At 36.0% G+C, this 26,452-nt stretch overlaps 4 protein-coding genes across 4 annotated transcripts; 2 read left to right on the top strand and 2 right to left on the bottom strand.

Moving 5' to 3' along the window:
* The first annotated feature begins 9,141 nt into the window (after nucleotides 1–9,141).
* Nucleotides 9,142–10,761, top strand: LOC129284336 (protein WUSCHEL). Its single transcript, XM_054919777.1, has 3 exons — nucleotides 9,142–9,666; nucleotides 9,793–9,890; nucleotides 10,258–10,761. The coding sequence occupies exons 1-3, from the start codon at nucleotides 9,243–9,245 to the stop codon at nucleotides 10,615–10,617; spliced, it is 882 nt and encodes a 293-aa protein (XP_054775752.1). The 5' UTR covers nucleotides 9,142–9,242; the 3' UTR covers nucleotides 10,618–10,761.
* Nucleotides 10,762–13,251: 2,490 nt separating this feature from the next.
* On the bottom strand, nucleotides 13,252–14,285 carry LOC129284340 (WEB family protein At2g17940-like). Its single transcript, XM_054919782.1, has 2 exons — nucleotides 13,956–14,285; nucleotides 13,252–13,874 (listed from the first exon to the last, which is right to left on the bottom strand). Exons 1-2 carry the CDS (start codon nucleotides 14,067–14,069, stop codon nucleotides 13,449–13,451), a joined length of 540 nt encoding a protein of 179 aa, XP_054775757.1. The 5' UTR covers nucleotides 14,070–14,285; the 3' UTR covers nucleotides 13,252–13,448.
* A 229-nt stretch (nucleotides 14,286–14,514) lies between these two features.
* On the bottom strand, nucleotides 14,515–16,084 carry LOC129323098 (uncharacterized). Its single transcript, XM_054969654.1, has 3 exons — nucleotides 15,873–16,084; nucleotides 15,353–15,756; nucleotides 14,515–15,258 (listed from the first exon to the last, which is right to left on the bottom strand). The coding sequence occupies exons 1-3, from the start codon at nucleotides 15,976–15,978 to the stop codon at nucleotides 14,701–14,703; spliced, it is 1,068 nt and encodes a 355-aa protein (XP_054825629.1). The 5' UTR covers nucleotides 15,979–16,084; the 3' UTR covers nucleotides 14,515–14,700.
* A 5,133-nt stretch (nucleotides 16,085–21,217) lies between these two features.
* On the top strand, nucleotides 21,218–22,932 carry LOC129322959 (naringenin,2-oxoglutarate 3-dioxygenase). The gene is made up of 3 exons (XM_054969426.1): nucleotides 21,218–21,656; nucleotides 21,776–22,204; nucleotides 22,342–22,932. Exons 1-3 carry the CDS (start codon nucleotides 21,294–21,296, stop codon nucleotides 22,645–22,647), a joined length of 1,098 nt encoding a protein of 365 aa, XP_054825401.1. The 5' UTR covers nucleotides 21,218–21,293; the 3' UTR covers nucleotides 22,648–22,932.
* The last annotated feature ends 3,520 nt before the right edge of the window (nucleotides 22,933–26,452 follow it).

Raw genomic sequence — 26,452 nt, 5'->3', positions numbered from 1 at the left:
TATAACTCTCAATTTTACAATTTTATTATGATAAATTTACAACTTATTTTTTATATTTTAACATAATTAAAAAATAAATAAATTTATTTTTCTACTAAAATTTAGAACACAAATTGTAAAATTATTATAATGAAGTTGTAAAATTTAAAAATCAAACTTTTAAGTTCTTGAAGTTTAAAAATTAAGATTAAATTTAAATTAATTAATTAATTATTTTGAAACTTATTTATCATTTTCCTTTATATTATCTCCCTAAATAACCTCTGATTTGATATTTCCTAAAAAAAGAAAACTAAACGACGCCATCTAATTATCGAATTTTATTGAATATGGTTTTTTAAAAAAATACTAATGGGGATGAAGGAAAGAACAATTGAATCAACAACGGATGAGGACAAGATGAATAACAGATATCTAGAATTTTCAGCTCTGCGAGATGCCTGACTAGACTGCTCAAGGTTTTCATCAATCTGAAATCAAATCTTCAGGGGGCCCGACTCTGCTTTCTTGTTTCTTTTTAAAATAAAAAAATAAAACAGAGAAAAAAAAAAAAAAAAAAAGCTCAGATGCTCCGCTTTTGCTGATTGGAATCGCGCATTCCAATTTTCAAACTGCAAATATTAGTCACTTCCTGTATAATTTTAAAAGCATTATTCAAGTACGATCGAGTGTGCCAAATTTTTTACAAGTAAGAATACGCGCGCGCTAGAAAATTAACCAAACAAGACCGCACTGGTTAACTTTTGTTGGGTCAATTAGGTTGGGCTCCCTCCCATGCCTGGCTGTCTCGCCTAATAGGGACGAATATCAACAATTTTCTTAATTTTCAAGTTTGTTTCAGGTTTTTTTTTTTTTAACTTTACCAATACTTTTGAAAGATGTATTTTACATTAACTTCATCACTCGGTTAAAAAAATCCCTCCCTCTATTGTATTTTGCATCGAACCATCCGACCTCTTTTTTTTTTCTATATTCAATGAAAATAAAGGATTGTAACGCTTTATAACAAGGTGGGTATGGGCTCATAATGGAAAAAATGAGTAATGTCTATGAAACCAATATTAAAAAATATTTTTTTTCTAAATCACAATATATGACAATTTGTAAAAACCTTATTTAATTTAAAATGCAGGGTATTGAGTAATTTTTCTAATTATATAGATAAGTGTGGTTTAAATTTTGTAAGTAATTTTATTTACTTATTTCCTTTGCATTTTATCTATATTGAAAATTTAATCTTCCACTCATTTTAAGAAATCAAACTCATTAAAATCGTTTATCCCCTCCTGCTCTCCATTCCTTTATATTACAACTAAAAGTTAATATTATGCGCATTGCACGGGTATAAAATCAAGTTAAACTACTAATTTTGAAGAACAAGCCATCTATATTGGATCAGGATAAGAGCTTCTTTTGACAAAAGCTTCTGCATTTATGCTAGCTATGATTAATTAATAATCTGGACAAGACAAGATTATATATATGCCAGTTCTGTTTTTTTAGGGAGAATATCATTGGAGGACCTTTGAAATGATATAATATCAACATCTAACAAATAAGCATTAACAATTGACAAGTGAAGCTTCAAGTTTTAACAAGTATTCAATTTATTCTGATCATTTTAGTGGTTCTTCATTTCTATTATCCCTTTTTAGACCAGAGTCAAGCAATCTCTTTATTGGCTTCTTTTTTCTTGTTTCTATAAAAATCATTAAGGAAAAATTTCATTTAAGACCCATTGACCATAGTTAATAAAAAAGAATTCCAGAAACTTTGAAAATTCACTTCAATCCAAGGGTACTAAAATGAAATTAAAATGCTGTGGAAAATGACAAAACCCTATCATAAGTTAATAAAATAAAGTAGTAGTTAGTAGGAAAATAGACAACATTACATAAGTGAACAACTTGTCTAATTAACACAAAAGTAAACATCTAGAATAGAATTAAGTTAAAGTAATGCTATAAACAACTCCACTAGACCAATGTATAACAATTCATAGAGAAATAAGCAACAATACGTAGGCAAATGAATAACCTGTCTTAACGTAAAAGCAATGCTTAAAATAAAATCAAGTTAGAACAATATTATAAACAATTTTAGTAGGCCAATAAACAACAGTTTATAGAAAATGACAATAATTTGTAGAGAAATGAACAACAGTACGTGAGCAAATGAACAACTCGTCTTAACATGATCAACACTTGGAATAAAATCAACTGAAAGTAATATTATAAACAACTTTAGTAGGCCAATGAACAATAACTTGTAGGGAAATCAACAACAGTATGTATGCAAATGAACAACCCGTCTTAACATAAAAGCAACACTTGGAATAAGATTAAGTGAAAGTAACATTATAAACAACTCCTGTATACCAATGAACAACAATTTGTAGGGAAATAAAGAATGGTACGTACATAAATGAACAACTCATCTTAACATAGAAGCAACGTTTGGAATAAAATCAAGTGAAAGTAATGTTATAAACAACTTCAATAGGCCAATGAATAACAGTTCATAGAGAAATGAACAACGGTGCATATGCAAATGGACAACTTATCTTAACATGAAAACAACATTTGGTAGTGAAAGTAACATTATAAATAACTCTAATAGACTAATGAACAACAATTCATAGGGAAATGAATAATAGTACATATGCACATGAACAACTCTTTTTAATATGAGAGCAACATTTGAAATAAAATCAAGTGAAAGTAACATTATAAACAACTCTAATAAATTGATGAACAATGATTCGTAAGGAAATGAATAAAAGTATTATGCAAATGAATAACTCGCCTTAACATGATTTAAATAGAATAAAATAAACATTAAGTCATGGAACAAATAATGAAGGTAAGGCAATTAACATCATCTTGCATGGAGATGAACAATATTATGTAAGAAAATGAAAAACTTGTATTAATAAACTATCAGTTACATGAAAGTCAAATGATTTCATTTAGGTATGTTGTCTAATTTGTGAACAAGTATCCACATAAAATCTTTTCTTGTATAAATAAACCACTTTGCAAAAGGCATGCCATACCATATAACCCTATATATAAAGATCAACCATATCAGCAGTGGTGAGTAAACAACTTATGACCTACCAAACTCGCCTAGACCTAATTAAAAAGGGCAAGCTAAAACCTACCCATTAAAAAAATATAAGCAGGCTAAATTTACGGGCCAACCCAATTTTAACGTAAGTAGATGGGATAGGTTACAAGTTAACTCTTGGGCTGCTCATCCCTTCACATTTATAAATTAATACTAAAAAATAAAAAAAATATGGAACTGAAGTTTGAACGTTGCATTTATCAAGGGAGGGACAAGCAAACAAAAGAGAAAAACCCTTGAAGTGTCTTACTCAACCACCCTTTCTCTTCTCAATTACTCCTTAGCCACTTGGTGCTTGCAATCTTGTCTCTTAGTCCCAGTCGATCTCGTCTCCTTGTCCCACATTGAATTCACTCTTGCTCTTGTCTACCTGCTTCATCGTGCTCGTGCTACCCTCGTCATCTCATACTTGTTTATACTCTGTAGTCGTGACCATGTCTTGTTCTCTATGACTCCACCTTTTGTGATCATGACCATGACTGCCAGTGAAGTGGACCTCACCCCCGCTGCAATTTGACAGCTTATGGGTAGAGGTTACCTGATAAGATCACACGGAATAAATGGAAGAGATTGAAGATGAAATTTAGAAGGTCGTGCAGCGAAAAATGAGAGGAATCTAATAGCAATTTCAAATCTAGAATTTGGATGGAAGACAGAGGAGAAATGGAGGGGAGAGGGGGAGAGAGAGAGAGAGGAAGAATGTAGAGAGAAGGAGTGGAGTATACTTTCGCTAACTTATGACTTCTTCTTCTTCTTTGCTTTTTTTTTATACTCCTATTCAAGATTGGAGATCAAGATTTTGCCTTCTTCGTCTTTTTAACTTTCTTTTCATCATCTTCTTTCCTTTTTTCCTTGTCAATTTATTGATGTTTCTTACATTCATAAGAATGTTTTGTGATCTTATTAGTTTTTGATTTTATTAGGAATATGCTATACTGTTTATGTTTTTCATTTTTTTATTTTACCTCTGACTATTTAATGTTAGTTTTTTGTAGTTGGTTTTTATTTTGATTCTTAGATTTTTTTTTCTTTCTTGTTTTTTTTAATTTTATCTAGGATATGTTATACTTTTAAATTTTTTATTTGGGCATACACAAAATGGGTAAGCTAGCTCAACCAGTCCATACTTGTACAGGCATGAAAAGAGCCACATATGAGTACGAGATGACCCAATCAATTTTGTACATAACGTGACAGGCTACAAGCTACCCTTCAGGCCAGCCCATCCCACTCATTGTGCAACCCTACGTATCAATAAACCCTTTTTGCAAAAAGCAACCTTATACAGTAAATCCCTTTACATAAATCAACCAATGTGAGGATTGGTGTTGGCAAACTGTTTAGCAAAACTTTCTACATTGCAAGATCTTTGTATGCTTTAAATGCCTAAACCTAGTGGCACACTATGTAAGGGAGAAGGAGTGTTTGATGTCCACAATTCTTAACAACTTTAGTATGTTACATTAACAAGTGTAAGAAGGAAAATTAATAACTTAATGTATGTCAACTTACAAGTTTGTTGATCTGAATTTTAAAATTAGGGAAAAGCTAATTGACAATTTACTCTTCTTGAAAGTTAAATTTTGGTGTTTCTCCAACATACACATGAACATTGGTTTTGTTGTCAAAAATTAGTTGTTCAACTCTAGCATCATCTATAAGATATCCAATATCTCTCTAGTTAGAATCACTTTGTACTTCATGTTAAAATCCTTACATTTAGGCTATAGCTCATTTACTACCATATTTCTAAGTCCTTTGTTTGTCATCACTTTACTTATCCATCTTCCAACTATAATGCTGCCTTCATAAATCATATTTCCCCTTACACTTTTAAATTCTCCCCTTAAATACAAGATGCAGTATAGTTGGTCTCATAAGAATTATATTGCCTATTTATCATACATCTTTGTACATGTACACGTTGAAATTTAAATTACTAAGCAGCACTTTATAATTGGACATGTAAACAACTACGTTAGGTAAATTTATAACAACAGTTTGCAAATGAATTGCAACATTTGGCATATTTACAACTCATACCATCATTAATTTTACAAGTTAACAACTAAAGTAGGCAAATTTATAACAACAGTGGGCATATGAACAACAAAAGCAAATATAGCGAAAAGGGGGTGATAATGACAGTAAACAAAATCATTTTTCACTATCAGAGGGAAGAGAAGACAGGTCAAGGGGAAGAGAAGACAAGTGCATGAAGACCCAAAGCAACTCATTCAATCGATTATATATGCAAGAGAGTCAGAGGGGATTTTCAAAGTCCATTATAGAAGAGAATTATAAGTTAGAGAAGTTACCAGCTGCTCATGATGTTGGAAAAGGCAAAAGAGAGGGGGAATGAGAGGGAGAAAGCCTTCCTGTGCAATTTGGTCTCTTCCACCACTTTGCTTCACTTACATTAAGCTATTTTATTTTCTCTTTCAATAGGGACAATCACGTTATTTTATTCTGGATTATAATTTCAATTCAGTACCCTTGAATTGAAGTGAGTTTCAGAGTTTTTGAGATTTTTTTTTAATTAACAGTCATTAATAATTTTTGAAGAAATATCAGCAGGATGAATAATACTAATATATAGTACATCACTCAGAGACGTGACTTATATATATATATATATTTATTTTCACTGCCAAGGCATGCGTCAAGTAGAAACTTTAAAATATAATAAAAATTCATTCCCAACAGATATGATATCTTGCTTTTGCTGCCCCAACTGAAAACTATCAACGAAACTCAGATGTAACTCGACAAATATATTTGTCCCGTAAATCATGTACTTCTATACAATATACAATACCTCTCATTTAGTTAACTTATTTCCCTGCGACAAATAATTGGACAAGCTCAATGGATGGCGATTGAATGGAAATCAAACTGAGTACGTCTCTGAGGAAATCACAATAGGTTTCCAGGTGGAGTAAGGCAATTGTAAGTTTGTGCTTTGGAATATGCAATCCATGCTGCCTCTTCAGTTCTCAGCTCACCACTCTCCTATATGCCGCACACTTTTATTCTTTTACGCTGCTTCTTTCCCGTTTTGCTTTCCCCACGCATAATAATTCGCTGGCTCTAATATTTTTGGATGCAGCCAGGGATATCTTTCGCTGCCTCCAAAAAGACGGATTAGCATTTAGAGCCACAAATGAAACGGAGCTTCCAAACAGCTGTGGTCGGCGTGGTCCTACTCTAGCAGCTAATATATTCCGAGTTATAAGCCAAAGACTTAAATTGAATCATAATACGGGTCCACTCTACATTCCCTCTTGGTATCATAAAACGCATCACAATAAACTCACGAAAGTAACCTCCATCGGCCCTGGCAGCTCCAGAGCTCCTGCCCTGTATATACGCTGCGATAAATACACGTTATAATTATAATGAAAAACTGGAAGAGCCGAGAGAGAGAGAGTTGTGTGGCTAGGGTTTACTCTATATGGGTGCAAAGTCTCTATCTGGAACCGAGGGAGTAAGAAAGCAAAAAGAAAGCGAGACCAAGGATACAGAGAAGGCTAGAGAGAGAGAGAGAGATTGGAATGATCTTGGTGATGTATCATTTAGAGATACGGAGTGGAAAATGAGGGCAAGAGGATGATTACCCGTAAGACTAGGGGAGTGCGTGTGTACCCCGCGGCTGCCAATCTCTCTAGGGCTCTCTCTCCTTCACTGAGGTAAGCCGCTGAGCATTTTGGGTAAGAGACTGACTAATTTACTACTTTTCATCATTTATCATATATATATATATATATATAGCCGTAGATGGTAGGGGGGGGGGAGGGGGGGGGGAGAGAGAGAGCGTGTGGGTAAATGCATGAGAAGGAAATGTGATGATGATGGAATTGTCAAAATCAGAGTTAAAATGCAATAAAGAAAGTTGAAGGAGAGAGTATCAAATGGACGAGACTGTTGCAACAGAATGGTGTGGAGGGGGAAAGATTGAATAGTTCCATCCATCCCCACCCCGCCTGACTGCTTCTTTTTCATGTATATCTCGTACTTTTTACCCTCGTACACAAGAAATCATTATTCCCCCTCAAATTCTCTTTATTCATTTCATTCAATCTCCCCTTCTACTTATAATAACCAATAACCTTCATTAACTAGGAGCTTTCATTTTGTGAGATGATCCAGTTATATAATACTTTATTCCTGGTCATTTATTTCCTCTTCAAAGGAGACGTCATGGACACGTATAAAGTGGATATAGGAAATTCCAAGTACTTGTGCGGACAGAGGAGTGAGCGAGTGTGGAGAGGGCAAAAAATGATGAAGCTTTCAAGAGGTGAGATCAGGCAAGACACCGTAGAGTGGAAAACTCCACGAGCCATGACATCCGCCAAGCATTTAATTTTTGGGGCGCGTGCTTCCTCCTTTTTCTTTTCACGACTACGTTTCTACGTGCTGCTGCCCCCTCCTCCCGCTTCTTTCTTCTCTCCTCTCTATTAATTCACATCACCAGGGCACCAACCTTCGTTTATATCATTGCGCTTTCATTGCAGTCATATTCCATTAATTTCCCTAATATCTTTTTGCAACTCAAATGCTTTACCCTGATTCACGCCTCACATGTACTATTCTATACATTTACCTTCACCGTATTTTAGGCCTAGCCTGGGGAAATTAAATAAATGAGCTGCTCCTAAGAGCGTCCCTGCGTGCAAGATTTATACAATCAGAACTAATGTCCCTCTGTTAGTATTTCTTTTTATTTTTTTCCATGGATAAAATAAACGTAGGCACTTTATTACGATGATGACAATACGTAGGAAAATGTAGCATGTTTTTGAACCTCCCAAATGTTTGATAAGAATTCCCATTATATTTGCTTTTGAGGACACATACCAGATAGTTGTGAATTCAGTTTACTCTGTACGACATTTTTATGCAGAAAAAAAGGCAAGAACAGAAGGAAATTACGATAAGTTGATCTCGCCGGATAAACTATGACGAGAAGGGTGAAAACTGAGAACAGAAGAGAGCCTTGCAGTTTCTGTTTTCTCTCTTTTTTTTAAAAGACCTTATTTTCTATATTTGGACGTTGCCCCAGCTCTGGTCGAAAGCTTGTGCAGGTGATTAATACACCTACGAGTTCTCCCCTTCACTTCTAGAGACTGAATGCCAAAGTCATCATCATTTATTCTTTATTTCTTTTCTTTTATTTGGAAAACCTCTTATGTAGCCTGTACGTACCATCTCGCACAGTTGAGCAGTGTGTTTCCCTCGCGGCATATGTAAGCCCGGGCATTATATTATTCCCGCACCGCCCCACAAGTACAAGCTGAAAAGGCCCTAAACTTCAGAAATTCCTATACAAGATGCGAGCCAAACATACACATGGCTGCTCACCAAAATGCACAAACCCTAATGGAAGCACCTTGGACTCGTGTGTGCGGTATCATTGGTCTTGGGACCCATGAGCTAGGGATGGAGTCAATTTAGGAAGAATTCGGATTACATTTGTGCCCTTGACATCCCCCAGACAAGTACAAGAATATCTTCGTATCTCCTGATTCGAATTAATGAGAGTTTAGAAAAATATGTGAGGCCGGAGGGCCATATCTCCATCAAAAGAAGATCCCTATTGAACTCCACAAATCTTCAGTTCGCATCATTCTATTGCCATTCATTCATTCATTCAGAATAAGCCCTCTACTTTTTTTCTTCCTTCCATCAAATTGAATATACCATCTCACAATTTTTTTCTTTTGGGTTTTTCATCTCTCTCTCTCTTCCCCTCACCCCTCGGCGCAATAAAAGCGCTTCATCATTATTTTGATATACCTGGTGATACCTTTTGATCCAAGTAAATTCTACTGATACCCCTCACTTTTGTAAGCCCTCTTTTGTCCCTTCCCTTTTCGATGAACTCGTGTCTGTCAACTTCAGTCCTTCTCTCTCAGATATTTCTTTGATTTTCTCTCTTCATCACTCCATGTGCCTTCTATTATAACCCATCCCCTCCTCTCCCCTCCCTACCTCCATTCCATACACACCAACCCCTCCTTCTCTTCTATCTCTCTCTCTTCCCCCATCCAACAATTGTTTTGTTGTGTTTTGTTTGGTTGTCTTTGATTTTTGTTGCGAGTGAATCCAGTATGGAGCCTCAGCAGCAACAAGCAGCAAACGAGGATGCTGGGGGGAGTGGAAAAGGAGGGTATTTGTGCAGGCAAAGCAGTACAAGGTGGACTCCCACAAGTGACCAGATAAGGATACTGAAGGACCTTTATTACAACAATGGAGTTAGGTCCCCAAATGCAGAGCAGATTCAGAGGATCTCTGCAAGGCTGAGGCAGTACGGCAAGATTGAAGGCAAGAACGTCTTTTACTGGTTCCAGAACCACAAGGCTCGTGAGCGCCAGAAGAAGCGCTTCACTTCCACCTCTGACCATCTCCCCGGTCCCATGCATTTGCAAAGACCCCCTTCTTCTACTACTACCAACATTCCTCCACCTGCTAATTGGAAGCCTGATCACGATTCCATTCTTCACTCCAAGTATTCTAACATGCCACCATCTCACGGTACTATATATATAAATATCAACTAACCATCTCTCTCTGCATGTTTCCCTGTATATATATTTTTTTATATATATGCTCAACGTCATCTTCTGTATATCATTCTACGTATGTTTTGCTGTGCGATAGGCGTTTCTTCTGCATCATCTTCTACTGCTGGGATGGTTACTCTGGGCCAGATGGCGAACTATGGGTATGGATCTGTGACTATGGAGAAGTGTTTTAGGGTAAGTTGTATTGTATATATATGACTGAAAATATGGTTATGAAAGATTCATTCATACGATGAAGGTTTTTTTTTTTTTTTTTTAACTGCTCAATGGGTATGTATACCTACTGTAGTGATGCATTGAAATGGAAGCAACCATCACAGGTTGCATCGGTTTGAGGTTTGGGAGTGCAAGAAGGTGATAGTCTCCCACTATATCGACGACTAATATTTAACCACAAATACGATGGCTTCATTGATTCCTTGAAACTTCCAGAAAAGGAAGAACCTTGTAATGCGAACTAAAACGTTTCACGGGGCAAAAGCTTCATTTCGTCGACCTTGAGCTTTTAATTAATTCTTGTTTTCTTCTTCTTTTTTCTCAGGACTGCTCAATATCAGCAGGAGGAAGCAGTGGCACCATAAGCCACAATTTGGGATGGGTAGGTATGGATCCGTACTCAAACTACACTAACTTCTTGGACAAAGTAAGGCCTGGCGATCAAGAAACCCTGAAGGGAGAACAAGAAGGAGACGATGGAGCTCCTGAGATTGAAACCCTCCCTCTGTTCCCCATGCACGGCGAGGACATCCACGGCTACTGCAACCTCAGGTCTGATTCTGCTTACTATGGCGGTGGTTGGTATCACGCCGATGAATATGGCTTCAAGAACAATGGCTCTCACCGTACTTCTCTAGAGCTCACTCTCAACTCCTACACCCGCAGATCTCCAGACTCAACTTGAACCATCGATTACTTTCCATGTTCCACTTCTTAAGTTAGAGATGCTAGCTTGGCTTAGCTATGTTCCTATATTCAGGTTCTGTATGTGAATTACTGGTTAAGGTCCATTAACGAGCACATGAACCATTTAAGAAACATGTTCCATGTTAACAGTCTTGTTCCCGACTCGACACGTGTCGCGCAGGGAGCTTAATGGATATTAAAGTTTGTTACTTTTGTCCGTTTCCCAAAAACATTCCGTCATTATTTTGCTAATCGAAATGATTGCCTTAAAAAATGAGCATAATCATGCGAGTTTATACATCCCCGCAGAAAAAGAACCCAATTTTTCAGATTTTTAAAACCCCTCCATCTCTCTCAACTTCATTGTCATATTTGGCTTAGAATGGAAGATGCGTCGCTCTCTCCATTGCTAGAACCATTTTAGCCATTTCCCAAGATCAAAATCCAGAAAGAACGCAAATAAATAAATTATAGTTATTCGATCGTGTGAATGATCCGATTCTCTACTGGCAGCTGCGAACATCTTTTCCCCCAAAAGAGCAGAGAGATTTATGTGGCTTTGAACTCTAGACAGAGATTTGGGTAGGGACCACTGGAGAAACCCTGACAACTTGTACGGTAAGCTGGCTTCTTGTTTAATATTTATTTTAAAAATTGTACGGTTAGATATAAAGAATTTCATTTAAAAAAATAAATTCTCTAACTTAAAACTTAAATTGCACAACAAATCACTTGCTAAAGACGTTATTAAAAAATTCAAGATAATGTTTTTAATATATACTTTATCTATTAAAAAATATTTTTTAAAAATATAAAATACTTTAAATTTTTTAAAGTGTAATTATTATTTTTTAAAAAAAAATTATTGATAATAATTTTATATTTATTATAAAATATTTAATAAAAATAAATATAAAAAATAGAGTTAGTTTAGAAATAAATGATTATTTTATTAAAATAAAATTTAATTAAAAATATTTTATATTTTTAAATGGAATGAATATGAGTTATGTTATTGATTTTGTTTGAGTAAAGCGTTTGTTCCGGCGAGCATTTTATGGTGCTGCGGAGCGAGGGTGATGATGTAGGTGATAGCGACAGACCATAAGAAATGAAATGACTATAACTTTTTTGAAAAATAGGACTGCTCATATGAGTCCATAACTATTTACACGTGAAAACTAATGTTACAAAATAGAAAAAGTAACAATTTACAGGATGAGATATCCCAAGGGGGGGGGGGAGAGAGCATTGCAGGAGATCATTGGAAATGGAAATGCTAGGGCTAAGAACAGGCAAGAAGGGAGTTGAGAGAAGTATGATGAGGAGGGAGACTGAGGGCAGGAAGTCTGCAGGTATGAGAGTATATATTTTGAAGTTTGAGCCAAACTTCGTAAATGCTGCATAATTATTCTACTGCCCGTACCTACTCTATGATGAAATGGGCCACTCCCTCGGCCCAGTTCTTTTAATGCCAATTCCTGTTCTCACTTCAACATGCCTCCCAAATCACGCGATAACTGTCGAATATTTTGGACCTGAAAATCTATTTTAAAAATAATTTTTTATTCTTCAAAATAAAATAGTAAAAAAATTTATTTAATAACATGTTTTTAAAAATATTTTAAAAAATAAAAAAATAAAATATTATTCTGAAGAACAAAAAAATAAAAATAATTTTTAAATATTTTGTGATTATTATTCTAGAAAATAAGGGAGAATGAAAAAAATATATATTTTTATTATTTTTTATTCTCAAAATATGTTTTACAGAACACCAGTTCTCAAAATAATAAAATAAAAACAGTTTCAAACAACATCTCTATCCCCGGCAACTTGACCATTCTTCGAAACATTCTGACTCTTGATTTTCTACGTTCATTCCTTATTATATTTAGAGTTGGCGATTGTAAGCATTAAGTAATTATATTATTTGAATAGTTACAATTTATATTAATAATTTAGATAAATTCACTCCTTTAATAATTTAAAATGAAGTATAAATTTAAAATTATTAGTATGAATTTCAACAATTTATATGATAATGCTTGTATTAGGTACAACCATATGTACATGCATGCAAATTTTTCTTTTGAATTTTCACGCGTTAAACACAAATAATCATTCAAAAGAATAACATATATTTGACAATTTAATTTCCAATTCTATCACATCTTCTTCCTTTTTACTTTATACACGAAAAATGTCTCAACTCTCAACGTGGTGCGTGAGATGTTGGTGAACATTTTCCTTCTTTTATTTTCCCCCTTCTTTGTTTCTCTCTGGTGACAAAAACATTTTCCCGTTTTAGTTTGATGAAACGTCGCACTTTCGTGGCTCAGGACGGCGTTATGTGGAGTTGGGAGTAATAGCAAATTAGCAATCTAGAAGTAGGTGTGTGCACGAGGAAAACCTAAACAACTGCATTATTTTTGTTGGACAGGGGGGAGAGAGAGAGAGACAGAGACAGAGACAGAGAGATTTAGCTGTGAATCTTTGAAGCATTTTAAGGCCCGTTGGACGAAATGTCTAATATCAGCAGTCGTCATGCATGCATCAAACTCTCTATAACCATATCCATAACTTTTTTTTGGGGTGGGGCGGGGGGGTGCAGTGGTGCTGTTATCAAAGGTAAGTGAACAAGCTGTGAGCCTGATATTTATTGCATTCTGCAAACGTAAGTGAAAACGAGATACAAAATTGGTTAAGGAAAAGAAAAACAAATGTTGATCTTCGTTTGAATATGAAGAAGAGAGATAAAGTGAGGAGGCCTCCCGAAGACAGGCATAATAAGGATGAGAGGTAATAAAGACGCGAGAGTCATGAAGTTCATGGACGGGGTTTTGTTCTAGCAAAAAGCCATCGAGCGAGCGGCATTGACGGCCTCGTTTTGGGCTTGGATGGAGAAGGAGGCGCCTCTACGGGTTGAAGTGCAGCAGAAGGAGCAGCGAATTTCACGTATCTTTTCTTGTGCAAGTCCCCAGCGTCCTCCCGGGCAGGCGCATTGGCAATGAACTTGAGGTCCTCAATCTCCGGATCGTCCCTCTGTTTCAGTAACCTCAACTCCCTCCCCTTCACCTCCTGCAATTCTTTCCTGGCGTGCTGGAGCTCCTCTTTCAGGGACTTGATGCAGTGAGACATGAAGGTAGCCTCCTCTCTGGCTTTCTCCAGGCTCTGTCTTGCTTCTTGGATCTCAGCCCTCAATTGGGCTTCCCTGGACTGAACACTTCCGGTTTCAGTCTGGGCCGCTCGCATCTAGTGAGATGAGATGAAATGAAGGCAAATGAGGGGAGCAGAGGGACAGAAAGAAAAGGAGGAAGGGGGATGAGAGAGAACCTGTTGAAACTTGGGAGCGTAGATTTCGCCGACCAAAACTCTTTCTCCAAACAAGGAAACGGCTTCTTTGACGGACTTGAAGGGGGCTCGAGTGTCGATCTCAGAGGGCGCCATGATCACAGACAGGGGACCTTGGGAAGTTGATTAAATAATAGAAGAGAGCAGGGGAGAGTGATTTGGGGATATAGTTAGTGGGAGATGAGGCAGCTTTAATTAAATTTACTTGGCGTCCACTTCACTGGTCTTTTGTTGTCCTGAGGTTGGTTGAGGGAAGCCTATTGGTTCCGTTAGTTAGTTTTTGTTGTATCCTTTCGACAGGGACCTGCCTCCTTTCCCCATCCCCGGGTTCTTGAAGGTTTTCAACTCTTAGGTTGTTGTTGCTTTATTTATTAAAATCCCATCTCAATTATTAAAACCCATGCCCTTTCTTGATATTTGATTTAATAGTGTAAGATTTTATCATCATTTAAATGGTTTTAAAAATAAGATCATGAACTTTTTTATGATGTGAAATTCCCACAATAAAAAAATGAAAATGTAGTAAAATAAAGAATGACAATGGAATACAATAACTAAAAAAAATTTCAATTATTGGAATATTCGGACCACGCAATTTGTGGTCCCTATCAGAACTTGGGAGGCTCCCAAGAATTAAAGACAAAAAAAAAAAAAAAAGTAAATTCCAGAGACAAAAGCTCGGGTCACACAAGAAGAAAGACAACGAATTACAACCTCAGTACATGGATCACAAAGCGAGATCCGCTTTGTCTTCCGGTCCTGCTTCGTCCTCTTGAAAGCGCAGGTGCTTTCCTTTTGGGGTTGGCAAGCCCTTCAGGCGAAGCACGCTATCCGATGCTGCTTCCTTTTCTTGTTCTACTTCTTCTTCACCCACGAGCTCATCATCACTGTCGTAAACAAACCTCGTGTGCTTTCCCTCGAACTCGGGAGCTGCCCTTTCGTTCACCTTAATCTTGTTCAACCCTTCACACAGTTCATCAACGAATCCTCCGTCTTCGTATCCTTCATCTTCCTCTTCTTCATTCTCATCATAATACTCTTCCTCCTCTTCTTCAGCTATTTCGTCCTCGTCCTCGTCGTGCGTACTTGCATTGACCTGTATTGACCAGATAGATGCATCATCATCTTCGGTGGCGTGCTTGTCTTTACCTTCCACTGCTTCCTGATATGTCAGCTCAGAGGAGCACTCTGATAGATCAGAAATTTCAGATTTTTCTGAAAAGTCCATAAGCAGCGACCTGGTTATCTGGTTCTTTTCAGAGTCAGGGCTCCCTTGATTCACCACCTGCCAATATGAAACAAGATTCCCAATAGACAATTTCATCAAACAATCTTATTTCCATTGCAAATTTAATTAGTTTCCCGAGAATCAGCCGGACCTGAGAAACCGAATGTTCTTCGATAGCCTGAGGTGTGATTGAAGCCTCTCCTGAAAGATTGGAGATTTGGGGGGTATTAGCGGGAGTTGGGGCAGTTATTCCAGCGGGAGAGTTCACGAGTTGAAGAAAGGGACGGCTTTCCAGCGATATTCTCGAGAGCACGGCTTCTTCTTCCACCTTCTGCAAGAGGGTCTTGACCTGACCCCTGAGCAGAGCCTCTCCGGACCCCGGTGTCTTCTTGACCTTCTGCTTCGCCACGGAAGAAGATGGCGTCTTGAGATTGCCGCCCGCAAGCCCCACAATTGGAGAATCATTCGTTATGTCGACGAGGACCGATCGGTCTTGCTGCTTCCCATTTCTTTGCCTTGATTTTGACAGTGTCTTCTCAGAATCTTCCGTCTTTCCTGAAAGACAAGAAAAATACGTTAGCACAGCCTTTCAATGATAAATTGATAAGACCGATGAAAACTTGACAGAGAGAATAGGATCTAAAAATCTGGTTGTCAAGAAAGTGACTCACTCGAAACCGGGATGTTGTTGATGTGGCTGGTGCTGTTAGAATTATTGCTGAGAGCAGCCAGGGCTTGAGATCTGGTGACTCTTCTTGTCGATGAGGGGGTTTCCATTCCTGATATTGATTCAAAGATTGCACAAACTCTTGAAGCCTTGGCAATAACGCAAAGAGAGAAGAAAAGCAGAAAACTCGAGATTGGAAAAGGACGACGATTTTGGGAGAAGATAGTGGGGTTTATAGAGGAGATGGGAAAAATATGACCGTTGGTTAAGAAATGGACGTTATCGGCCAGAGAAACAAGAACTAGCCGTTAGTGCTCCTTTTTTGAATTATGCGTCTGGTTTGGGCCACATTGTCCATAGCCCAGCCCATTGGACATTGGTAATCCTAGCGCCGTCAACATTGAATTTTCCTTTTCCGTAAACTTTTCCATAAATTTAATCTAAATTATATAGAGGTCATGAATTTCACTCTTATGTAAATAATCTTTATGAATTTCGGCCAGAAAAATATAATCTTTTTGAAATTGTTTCAAAATCCTTCTAAAATCTAAACTTTCAATTTTTTTTTATAAATAACCACCTAACATCTCAAATTACAAATATATTAAGACTTTCTTTTGTATATATCCAGTATAAGGAGAAGCTCCACTAGCAATGGAGATTATCTCTCTTGAGATATAGAAGTTAAATAAAAAACCTCTTTCAACTAAGTTGCTAACTATATAAGACTGAAATTCAAATTTCTAATTATTTACTTAAGTGATGAGAGCCTTTATTAGTGCAGCAATTTTAGTTGGTCGCATTTAGACTTTCTTACATGCATTATTTAATTATTTTTTTGTCATTTTTTTCAGGTGTACTTTACTTTCATGTATTCAGTTGTTCTTTCTCTGATTATAGTTCTTTATTTCAAATAAACATAGCTATATTTTTAATCATATTTTATCATTTGGTGTGCAATTAATTGCGGTTAAATTGATATCAATTCTAGACTACCAATGGATAAATCTCTCAAAAGAAACTGAATTATATTCTCCTCATTCATGCACCTATTGAGTATAGAAATGAAATATCAGATATATTCATATATAAAAATTTGGAAACTGAATTGAACAGGCTTCCTAATGATCTTATGATATTGGTTTAAGGAGGGCAATATTTTTTTTTTTATTGCCATTCAAATGAGAGAGATGAAATTAATGGTTAGCACTAAATGTTGTGTGCAAAAGGACAGAATTAATTTCATATGCAAACTATATAATATATCACCGGTTTGGGGAGGGGGGGAGTTATTGTACAGAAAATAAAAAGTTTCGTTTGATATTCAATAATGCGTGTTATGTTGCCCCAGGAACTTAAAACTACTGGGTCGATTTGGCAAGGTTGGGTTATGGATCCAAGTTTACGGTTTGAACCCTCCTGATAATATAATTTAAAAAAAAAAAAAGGAACACAAAAATGTAGGAAGGGAAATAAATTTTCATTAGGTCGACCAAAAAAAAAATTACATCAGCACATTTTTTTTTTACCTGATTTACATCAGCACTTAGGAATATAGTGATTGAGGAGAACATAGAGAGAGACTCCATTGGAGACATCCAATCAAATTGGGACGAGGCAAATAAGATTAGCATAACCTTTATGCAAGGATAACACAAAGAGGAAGCACGCCAAGAAAAGGAACTGTCGCGACGAGAAAAAATGGAATTGAAATTTCTTTTAAAATCTCTTTCAACCTTGAGACATGCTCACACGAGCTCCCAGGATCATCACACCTAAATTTTTTTAATAAAAAAATCTTTTTTAAAATGAATCTCCCTAGGAAATGAATCAAAATTTGTTATTTTTTCCCAGCCCAAAACACAAATGAGAAAGTTCACTTGCGCATGGGAATTTCGTTTGGTCTCAATCACAAGCAAAAGCCACCCAAAACTGTCAAAGTTTTTCTTCGGGTGTTAATATTATAAGCAAAAGTTACCACCAATTTTTTGTCTGCATTGAGAGGGTTTGAGCTTTTGATTTCTACAGGCATGCATATCATCCCACTCTTATCACCTGAACTGGTTTCATGTAGCTAAAACTGAAAGCTATTCAATTTTAAGTGTAGTACTTTTTTCTAATTGTGCCTCTTATTCGAAATTAAAAAATAAAATAGTTGAAATTATTGTAATAAACTGCCATCATTACTAATAGGGGCATTTAATTTTTTTTTTAATAATCTATCCCATTTAAAATTCTGATTTACAATTTGAATCTTAATGCCTAGTAATATCCTTTCGAATATACAACTAGATTTTATACTCTGTGTATTAATCCTCAATTTTTATTTAAAATAAACAAAAAAAAGGAAAGATAATATTTTAATGAATTCATTTTTTTAAAAAATAGATAAATATGTTATAAAATTTTATTTGAAAGATGTAAAAGAAAAAAATAAAAAAAATCATTAAAAACTTTCTAACCGCAATTCTTCATTTTTTTTAAATTGAGGTCAGCAAAATTTAAAATCTGACCTCCCAATCATTTTCTTTGGTCCAGTCAAATTATAAAAATTGATATAATTTAATTATGAGTAAATATTAATTTGATATTTTTTTAAAAATAATAGTTTATAGAAAATGTGAAATAAAATTGTATTTGTGGTTATAGATAAATAATTATAATAATAAACATTAATTATATGTTTTTATTTCCCTACCATATTTGTGATTAAAAATAGAAATAAAAAATAACTTTTTTTTCATAAAATTTGTTATCCCATGTATAATCAAACATAGACAATAATTTATTTTAATATATGAATTATTATATCCATGTAAATTAATATTCTAAAACATATAATGATAAAAAAAATTTGAAACATATACCTTGTTTTAGAATATTTTTCTTTTTAAATTGTATGAATATCTTATTTGATTTTCGCATTGGATATGTATAACAAACGAAGAATAAAAATTATTTTTTATTGAGAGAGATATCCACATTTAATATTCAATTTTATCTCAAATAAAATTGCTTCTAATAGGAAAGTACTTATTTGCAATAAAAAATTGATAAAATTTTATTTTATTCTTACACAAATTATTTTAAAATATCATATCATGTGCATATAAAAAGTATAAACTTTTTAATATGTGACCTAGACATAAATTAAAATTTAAAAAATATATTCTAGTTAAAAATTTATTACTTGTAAATACAAATAACCACATACTTTATTTAAGAATTTGTTATATTTATGCATATAAAAAAAATGCAAATAACACACTTTTTTTATATAATTATCTAACCAAGTCAAATTCAAGTATTGTTCGACGCAATTTAAAATGGAACAATAGCAATGAAGGACTGATACAAAAATTTTATATCAATCAAGAATTAGTTGTTATCAAAATTTAAATAAAAAAGCTTGAATGAACTGTTGTTAATTTATAATTAGTTATTGTTAAAATCTAAATCAATACTTGTTAAAAGACTAATTTAAACTAACAAGTATCCATTCTAATTTTGATAACAAATAATTACTGATTGATATAAATTTTTTTCAATGGTCATCGATTGATATTTTTTTATTTAAAATAGCTCTTTTAAAAATAATGTTTGTATTCACACAATTTTTTATTATAGAATTTTTCACCTTTTCATCATCTTATTTTTTATAGATTAAAAACACAAACAACATTTTATAAACAAAATTTATTACCCGTGCACTTTGTTCTTAAAATTTTTAAAAATAAAATTATAATGTACACAAACAAATAGTATGTTAAAAATGTTATCATTCAATATAAATTATAACTCATTCTAGTTTATAATTTGTTATCCAATGCATATTTAAAAAGGAATGATAAAATTTACTTCAATAATAATTTAGTCTTTCAAGTTTACCTCAATAACAATTTAATTTTTTAAGTTTTCTTTAATAATAATTTAATCTTTTAAGATTATTATTAAAAGAAGAGATAACATAAAAATCTCTCCTCCCTTTCTTTTCCTTTTTCTTTGGACTAAACAAAGTTTAAAGAGGCAGTGGTGCCAGCGAGATTTCGAATTAAACAGGTTCAGGGGGAAGAAAGGGGAACGGTCAGGTCCATCAAGGCGGGCTTGGAGGGTGAAGCCCAGTTATTGAATGAATGGCAATGCACACCTGGCCCCTATCCCCTCATCCCCTCATCCCTCATCCCTCATCCATCAGCTTCGCTCTGCTCAATATTCCGATTCCGTGCCCCCTCTGACTTGGCTTCTCCCTCATCATAACCTTCTGAAATTCGCCACCTCAGGAACGTTCAATTGCACATCCACTGCTCCCCGTCTTTCCTGCATCTCATGTCATCCGTTATCTTTTTCTCGCGTTTCCCCGGTCACCCCCGCTTACTTGCGATGCTGGGCATGCAGCTACATACTTAATTACGTGAGCCCACTACTCCTTTGTTTAAAAATATAAAATATTTTTAATTTTTTTAAAATGTAATTATTTCTTTTTTCCCCTCAAAAATACTCAAATTAAATAAATAACTATATTTATTTTAAATAAAATATTTTATTAAATAGAAGTAAATATAAAAAGTGATGATTAATTTAAAGATAAATAAATAAAAGTAAATTTTGATTGAAAGTTCTTAAACGGTGGAGGAAATATATGTTAGATGTCATGATGTCATCCGGGATACAACTTTCGGGTTAAACAATTCGTAAACGCCACCATTTGACTCCTTTCATGCATGTGATGCCACTGCACTGCCTTATCATCAGCTATCTCCCCCTCTACCTTTGAACGTTAGGTCATCCTATTACTGTATCTCTCTTCTCATCTTCAAATTAGCTCTCCTCTCCAAATTTCTTACCAATGCCCCTAACAACACTTCATCTCACGCCTTCATTTGAATCGCCTTTTTCAAGTATATATACTGAATCTAATATTGCGACTAATTGAGAGGTTGGATTTGGATCGATCCAATCAATAGTGATCTCCTTTTGATTAAATATAAAATTTAAATTGCTCCCATTTAACATATAGATTAATTGATGGTTGAGGTTCAACTGTTGGGTCTGGAAAAGAAATTTAAAATATATAAGAAATTAGAAAAAATTAAAACGATCAATGGGGCTGGCTGATGGGGAGGTAAAAAGGGGGAGCACGTATTGTACCATTTTGTATCGTATCGTCCACAAGAAATAGGGGAGCACCGGGCAGCATTAATGATAAAATTAGGCTTCTAGAAAGAACGTGGAGAGAGGGCCGGTAGCTAGATGTGTGATTTTATGAACACAAACTCATGGCCTCTCCCGTGGTAGTTAGAGCTGTCCATCCCGAGCCCCTCCATATATAGTCATTACCTTCCCTTCCTCCCCCCACATCCACTCTCAGACTCACCCCCATCACTCTTCCTCAATTTCTTCCCTCACAGCCTCGCAACTTTCCCCCATGGCGCCCGCCAAGACTCTCACTTCACTTTCTGACGAGAACACCTTCGAGTCTCGCTTCCTCCGCGACGAGGACGAGCGCCCCAAGGTCGCCTACAACCAATTCAGCAGTGACATCCCCATCATTTCTCTCGCCGGCATAGACGACCTCCACGGTCGCAGGGCCCAAATTTGCGACCAGATCGTCGCCGCTTGTGAGGATTGGGGAATCTTCCAGGTTGTCGACCACGGCGTCGACTCTAAACTCATCTCCGACATGACCCGTCTCGCCAAGGAGTTCTTCGCCCTGCCCCCCGAAGAGAAGCTCCGGTTCGATATGTCCGGCGGCAAGAAGGGCGGTTTTATCGTCTCCAGCCATCTCCAGGTAATTCATCCTCTCCTTCTATACCTATATCTTATAATATCGTGCATTCATTCCTTATTCTCGTGCACAGTATATTAATGAGGTCGGCATTCACTATTTTGATTGTGCCGTGGCTGCAGGGGGAGACTGTGCAGGATTGGAGAGAGATCGTGACTTACTTTTCATACCCGATCAGGAACAGGGACTACTCCAGGTGGCCGGACAATCCGGGAGCCTGGAGGGAGGTGACGGAGCAATACAGCGACAAGCTGATGGGATTGGCTTGCAAGCTGCTGGAAGTTTTGTCGGAGGCCATGGGTCTGGAGAAGGAAGCCCTGACGAAGGCCTGCGTCGACATGGACCAGAAGGTGGTGGTGAATTACTACCCCAAATGCCCGCAACCGGACCTCACCCTTGGCCTCAAGCGTCACACTGACCCGGGCACCATCACCCTCCTCCTCCAGGACCAGGTCGGCGGGCTCCAGGCCACCAGGGACAACGGCAAGACATGGATCACGGTCCAGCCGGTGGAAGGTGCTTTCGTCGTCAACCTCGGGGATCACGGCCATGTGAGTACACCGGACACGACACTACTAATAACTTTTCCATGATTGCGTCTCTCATAAATGCGACAGTGCCGTTCACCCACCAGGGGTGTTCCCTAATGGCTCGGCATTATTAGCTAACAATTACGGTGTGGTGACAGTTTCTGAGCAATGGGAGGTTCAGGAACGCGGATCACCAGGCGGTGGTGAACTCGGAGCACAGCCGCCTGTCGATAGCGACGTTCCAGAACCCGGCTCCGGAAGCGATAGTGTACCCGCTGAAGATCAGGGAGGGCGAGAAGTCGGTGATGGAGGAGCCGATCACGTTCGCTGAGATGTACAGGAGGAAGATGAGCAAGGACCTGGAGCTGGCGAGGTTGAAGAAGATGGCAAGAGAGGAGAAGCAATTCCAGGAGATGGAGAAGGCTAAATTGGAAGGGAAGCCCATCGAGCAGATACTGGCCTGATTCAACTGCGCAACCCATTTTGGAAAGAAATCACCGGCATGAATTTCGATCTCTTTCATTTAGTATGTGGGTTGTGCTATGTGAACAACAAGATATATATAGATATATATATATATATATCTCTCTCTCTCTCTCGTTGCCGTTGGTGTTTTGCTGGATTTATTTCTGGGTCATGTGACAAGTGTTGTCACCTCCCACGCACCTCTCTCTTCGTCTCAGCTTTAATTTTCCCTGTAAACCACATTACTTAGTCTTAAACATGAGCAAAATAAGTTGTGCCCCCTAGTCTGTTACATTTGATCTTTCCAAGTACAAGGCATTTGAGTATACACAAGTATATTCTAAGTAAATAATCATGGTAAACCTAGATCATGTAAGAAGCTAATTCTATTAGTGTAATATAGTTATTTAAAGGAATAAAAAGAGACTCGCTCCCATATCATGAGCAGATTATGTGTGAAGAGAGGCAAATGGTGGTGAGTTAACAATGTACTATAGCGAGGACAGAAGCATTTCATTGGATGCGGCGTCGCTTTTAGGATCGAGCCCCTTCCTGTGGTCGGACAGGATTGGCGGAAGAGCTGAGACCACAGAAATCTTCGAGGGACATTGGGATTGGGATATATTGAGACGTTCCTGCTATGACGTCTCCGTGGGAAAAAGTGCGGTGACTTCTTCTCTCTTTCGATCTATTTCCTTTTTTCTTCAAAAAAAAAATAAAAAATAACATGTTTATTGAAGTATTGGCTCTAATTAAAGCGAAAGAAGCCAGTTCCGTGAATCATTTTTAATATATTTTATTGATAAAATTTTTTTAAATCTAATTAATTTTATTTAAAAATTAAACAAGTTTTTAATTTTATAAAATAAAAAAATTTATTATAAAAATTTAATAATGTAACTTATAAATGAAATGAAGTTTTTCATTCTATAATATCTCAACAAACTATATGCCTAAGCATCTTTTGTGGAAAAATTGCCACCACGTTATTAGATGGAATTGTTTTTTTTTCCCTTTAATAAGACGGAATCGGTAACTTTAGTAACTATAGAATGGTGTTAACAATGCCATCGTCAAAAAAAAAAAGAAGAAAAGAAAAGAAAAGAAAAGAAAGAATGGTGCTAACAATGAGTGACATATATATCGAACTCAATCTTTACCAAAAAGAAGGTATCAATCTAAAATAAAAAATATTTAAATTAATCTTGATTAATTTACTTTATTCCGAAATTACAAATCCTTGAGTATGACTGTAAACAAGGAATGCAGCAAGTATGCATGGGTCAATATGGCATCCCATATTCAATGCTTGATATTCCATTCCATATCCAGATCATATTTCTTTTAACAAATGAATGTTAATAATGATGTAAATAAATCATACACTGCATTCATGGTGAATATTGGTATTTCGTGAGATGAATGTTGTTCATACATCTCCAGTTCGGTCTCGCAAGTTTACGGTTTATGCAGACTGGACGCGGAGCTTACGCGACTTACTAGTTCCTTCCTAAATATAAAACTTTTTTCTAAAAATCTTACATCTTAATGTGCAATGCATTTCACATAATTTGATTTCTTCCTCAAACGCCACCTTTCAGTTCGTTCCAGTGAAGCCGAGAGTGACCCATTTCGTGGTTCCATACTTCCATCCAACCTTCATTCTCATCCATCAATGGGATGATTTTTCCTGCACTCCCCATGGGACTCGCTTTTCTGGACAGTCTACATTCTAGAATGCTCATTCTAACCTTCACGGACAGGGATAAGCTTCAAATGCCCCAAAATTAAGAAGCAGCCTGAACTGCTGGAGCTCTAGATTCCCGAAAACAACTACATAAAAAATTAGAGGGGATGAAGAAAGAAGAAGAATCCTCGTGACGATAAAAATCTTGATGTCACCCATACTCAGATTTTACCAAGAGATCGAAGGAATGGAGAGAAGAAGCAACCATAAATCCCTTGATCTTCGCATTCTAGAAAAAGAAAGGGCCAAAGGAAGAAGAAGAAGCAAGCTCGTCGTTGATACTGAACAAAAAAAGACCCAAAAAAAAGCCAAGTTAGAAAAAGCTGAATATCTGTTCTTGAATATGGGGAAAAAGGTGAATCTTGTGTTGCATTGATCTGGTGGCAGAAAATGTTTGATTTAATCAAATTCTTAAAGTCGAGATACACTGGTTCATTATTTTTTCTTCCTCAAACGCCACCTTTCAGTTCGTTCAAGTGAAGCCGAGAGTGACCCATTTCGTGGTTCCATACTTCCATCCAACCTTCATTCTCATCCATTAATGGGATGATTTTTCCTGCATTCCCCAAGGGACTCGCTTTTCTGGACACTCTACATTCTAGAATGCTCATTCTAATCTTCACGGACAGGGATAAGCTTCAAACGCCCCAGAATGAAGAAGCAGCCTGAACTGCTGGAGCTCTAGATTCCCGAAAACAACTAGATAAAGAATTAGAGGGGATGAAGAAAGAGGAAGAATCCTCGTGACGATAAAAATCTTGATGTCACCCATACTCAGATTTTACCAAGAGATCGAAGGAATGAAGAGAAGAAGCAACCATAAATCCCTTGATCTTCGCATTCTAGAAAAAGAAAGGGCCAAAGGAAGAATAAGCAAGCTCGTCGTTGATACTGAACCAAAAAGGACCCCAAAAAAAAGCCCGATTAGAAAAAGCTGAATATGTCCATGTTTGGTGACATTGAATTGATAAGGTAAAAATGGAATTAAAGATGAAATTTTAATTTAAGCATGATTGGTATGTAAGAGTTGCAATTCTTAAAAATACTAATTTCACCAAAAATATTAAAATTCAATTTCATTATATTGATCATGGAATTGCTTCAATTCCCTTGAATTCAATTTGTGAACCCCACTATCCTCATTTTTTTATCCATTTATAATAAGATAGGTCTTTTTAATTTTTAAAAAAAGGGCAATTTAATCTTTTTCTATTTTAAGTACATATATAAATTAATGTTATATTATAATTTTATTTTCATGCTAAACACATTTTTAAAATTTAATTTTATTCTAATTCTAATTTCATTATAAATTTTTTCATCACATCAAATGAGGCCTATTTGTTCTTGAATACGGGGAAAAAGGTGAATCTTGTGTTGCATTGATCTGGTGGCAGAAAATGTTTGATTTAATCAATTCTTCAAGTCCCTCCATGTGTCGCCAGACATTGCGGATCCTCGTACCAAATCCAGATCCACCTCCCACCTAACAAATATGTGAAATTGTGAATAATGATTGATGGTTTTAAAGTTGGAAAAAGTTTTGAGATTTTAATTATCTCACATTTTCTTTTGGATGGATGTGCACTGAGTAAAATACCTTATTTTTGGAACGAAGGTGGTATATTACAAAGAGAATTACATCCAGCATCCTTTCAAATAAATTAATCACAAATAAAAATCAATAACAAATTCTATTAAAAAAAAATCATGTTCCTATTTTAATAAAAACTCAGTCCGTATTGGTTGTTATTTATGATTAATCCTCTTAGAAGGAGGTTGAATGTGATTTTCCTTATGTTATATGGAGTTTGAGGTAAATTATGTCCTCTGTGATTCATAAATAACATGAATCATTATAAATTATATGTATTGATATATTGATATCGAGATGGGTCTGGGTCTTTAAACGAGTGCCCTTCAGAATTGGGTCATTACTGGAAAGCTACACCACAGAGCTCAAATTGGTTCCTCATCTGTTTCCATTTCCAATTGAACTTTTTCTTTGGGATAAGATTTCCAAACGAATGGTAGCCCAAAAACTAACAACATGTTGG

This window comes from Prosopis cineraria, unplaced genomic scaffold, assembly GCF_029017545.1.
Source record: "Prosopis cineraria cultivar Desert tree isolate PC_DT_omini unplaced genomic scaffold, ASM2901754v1 PC10, whole genome shotgun sequence".
In the NCBI taxonomy this organism is placed as follows: domain Eukaryota; kingdom Viridiplantae; phylum Streptophyta; class Magnoliopsida; order Fabales; family Fabaceae; genus Prosopis; species Prosopis cineraria.
Note: the sequence above shows the minus strand (reverse complement) of the source record. Positions and strands in the feature narration are given on the sequence as shown.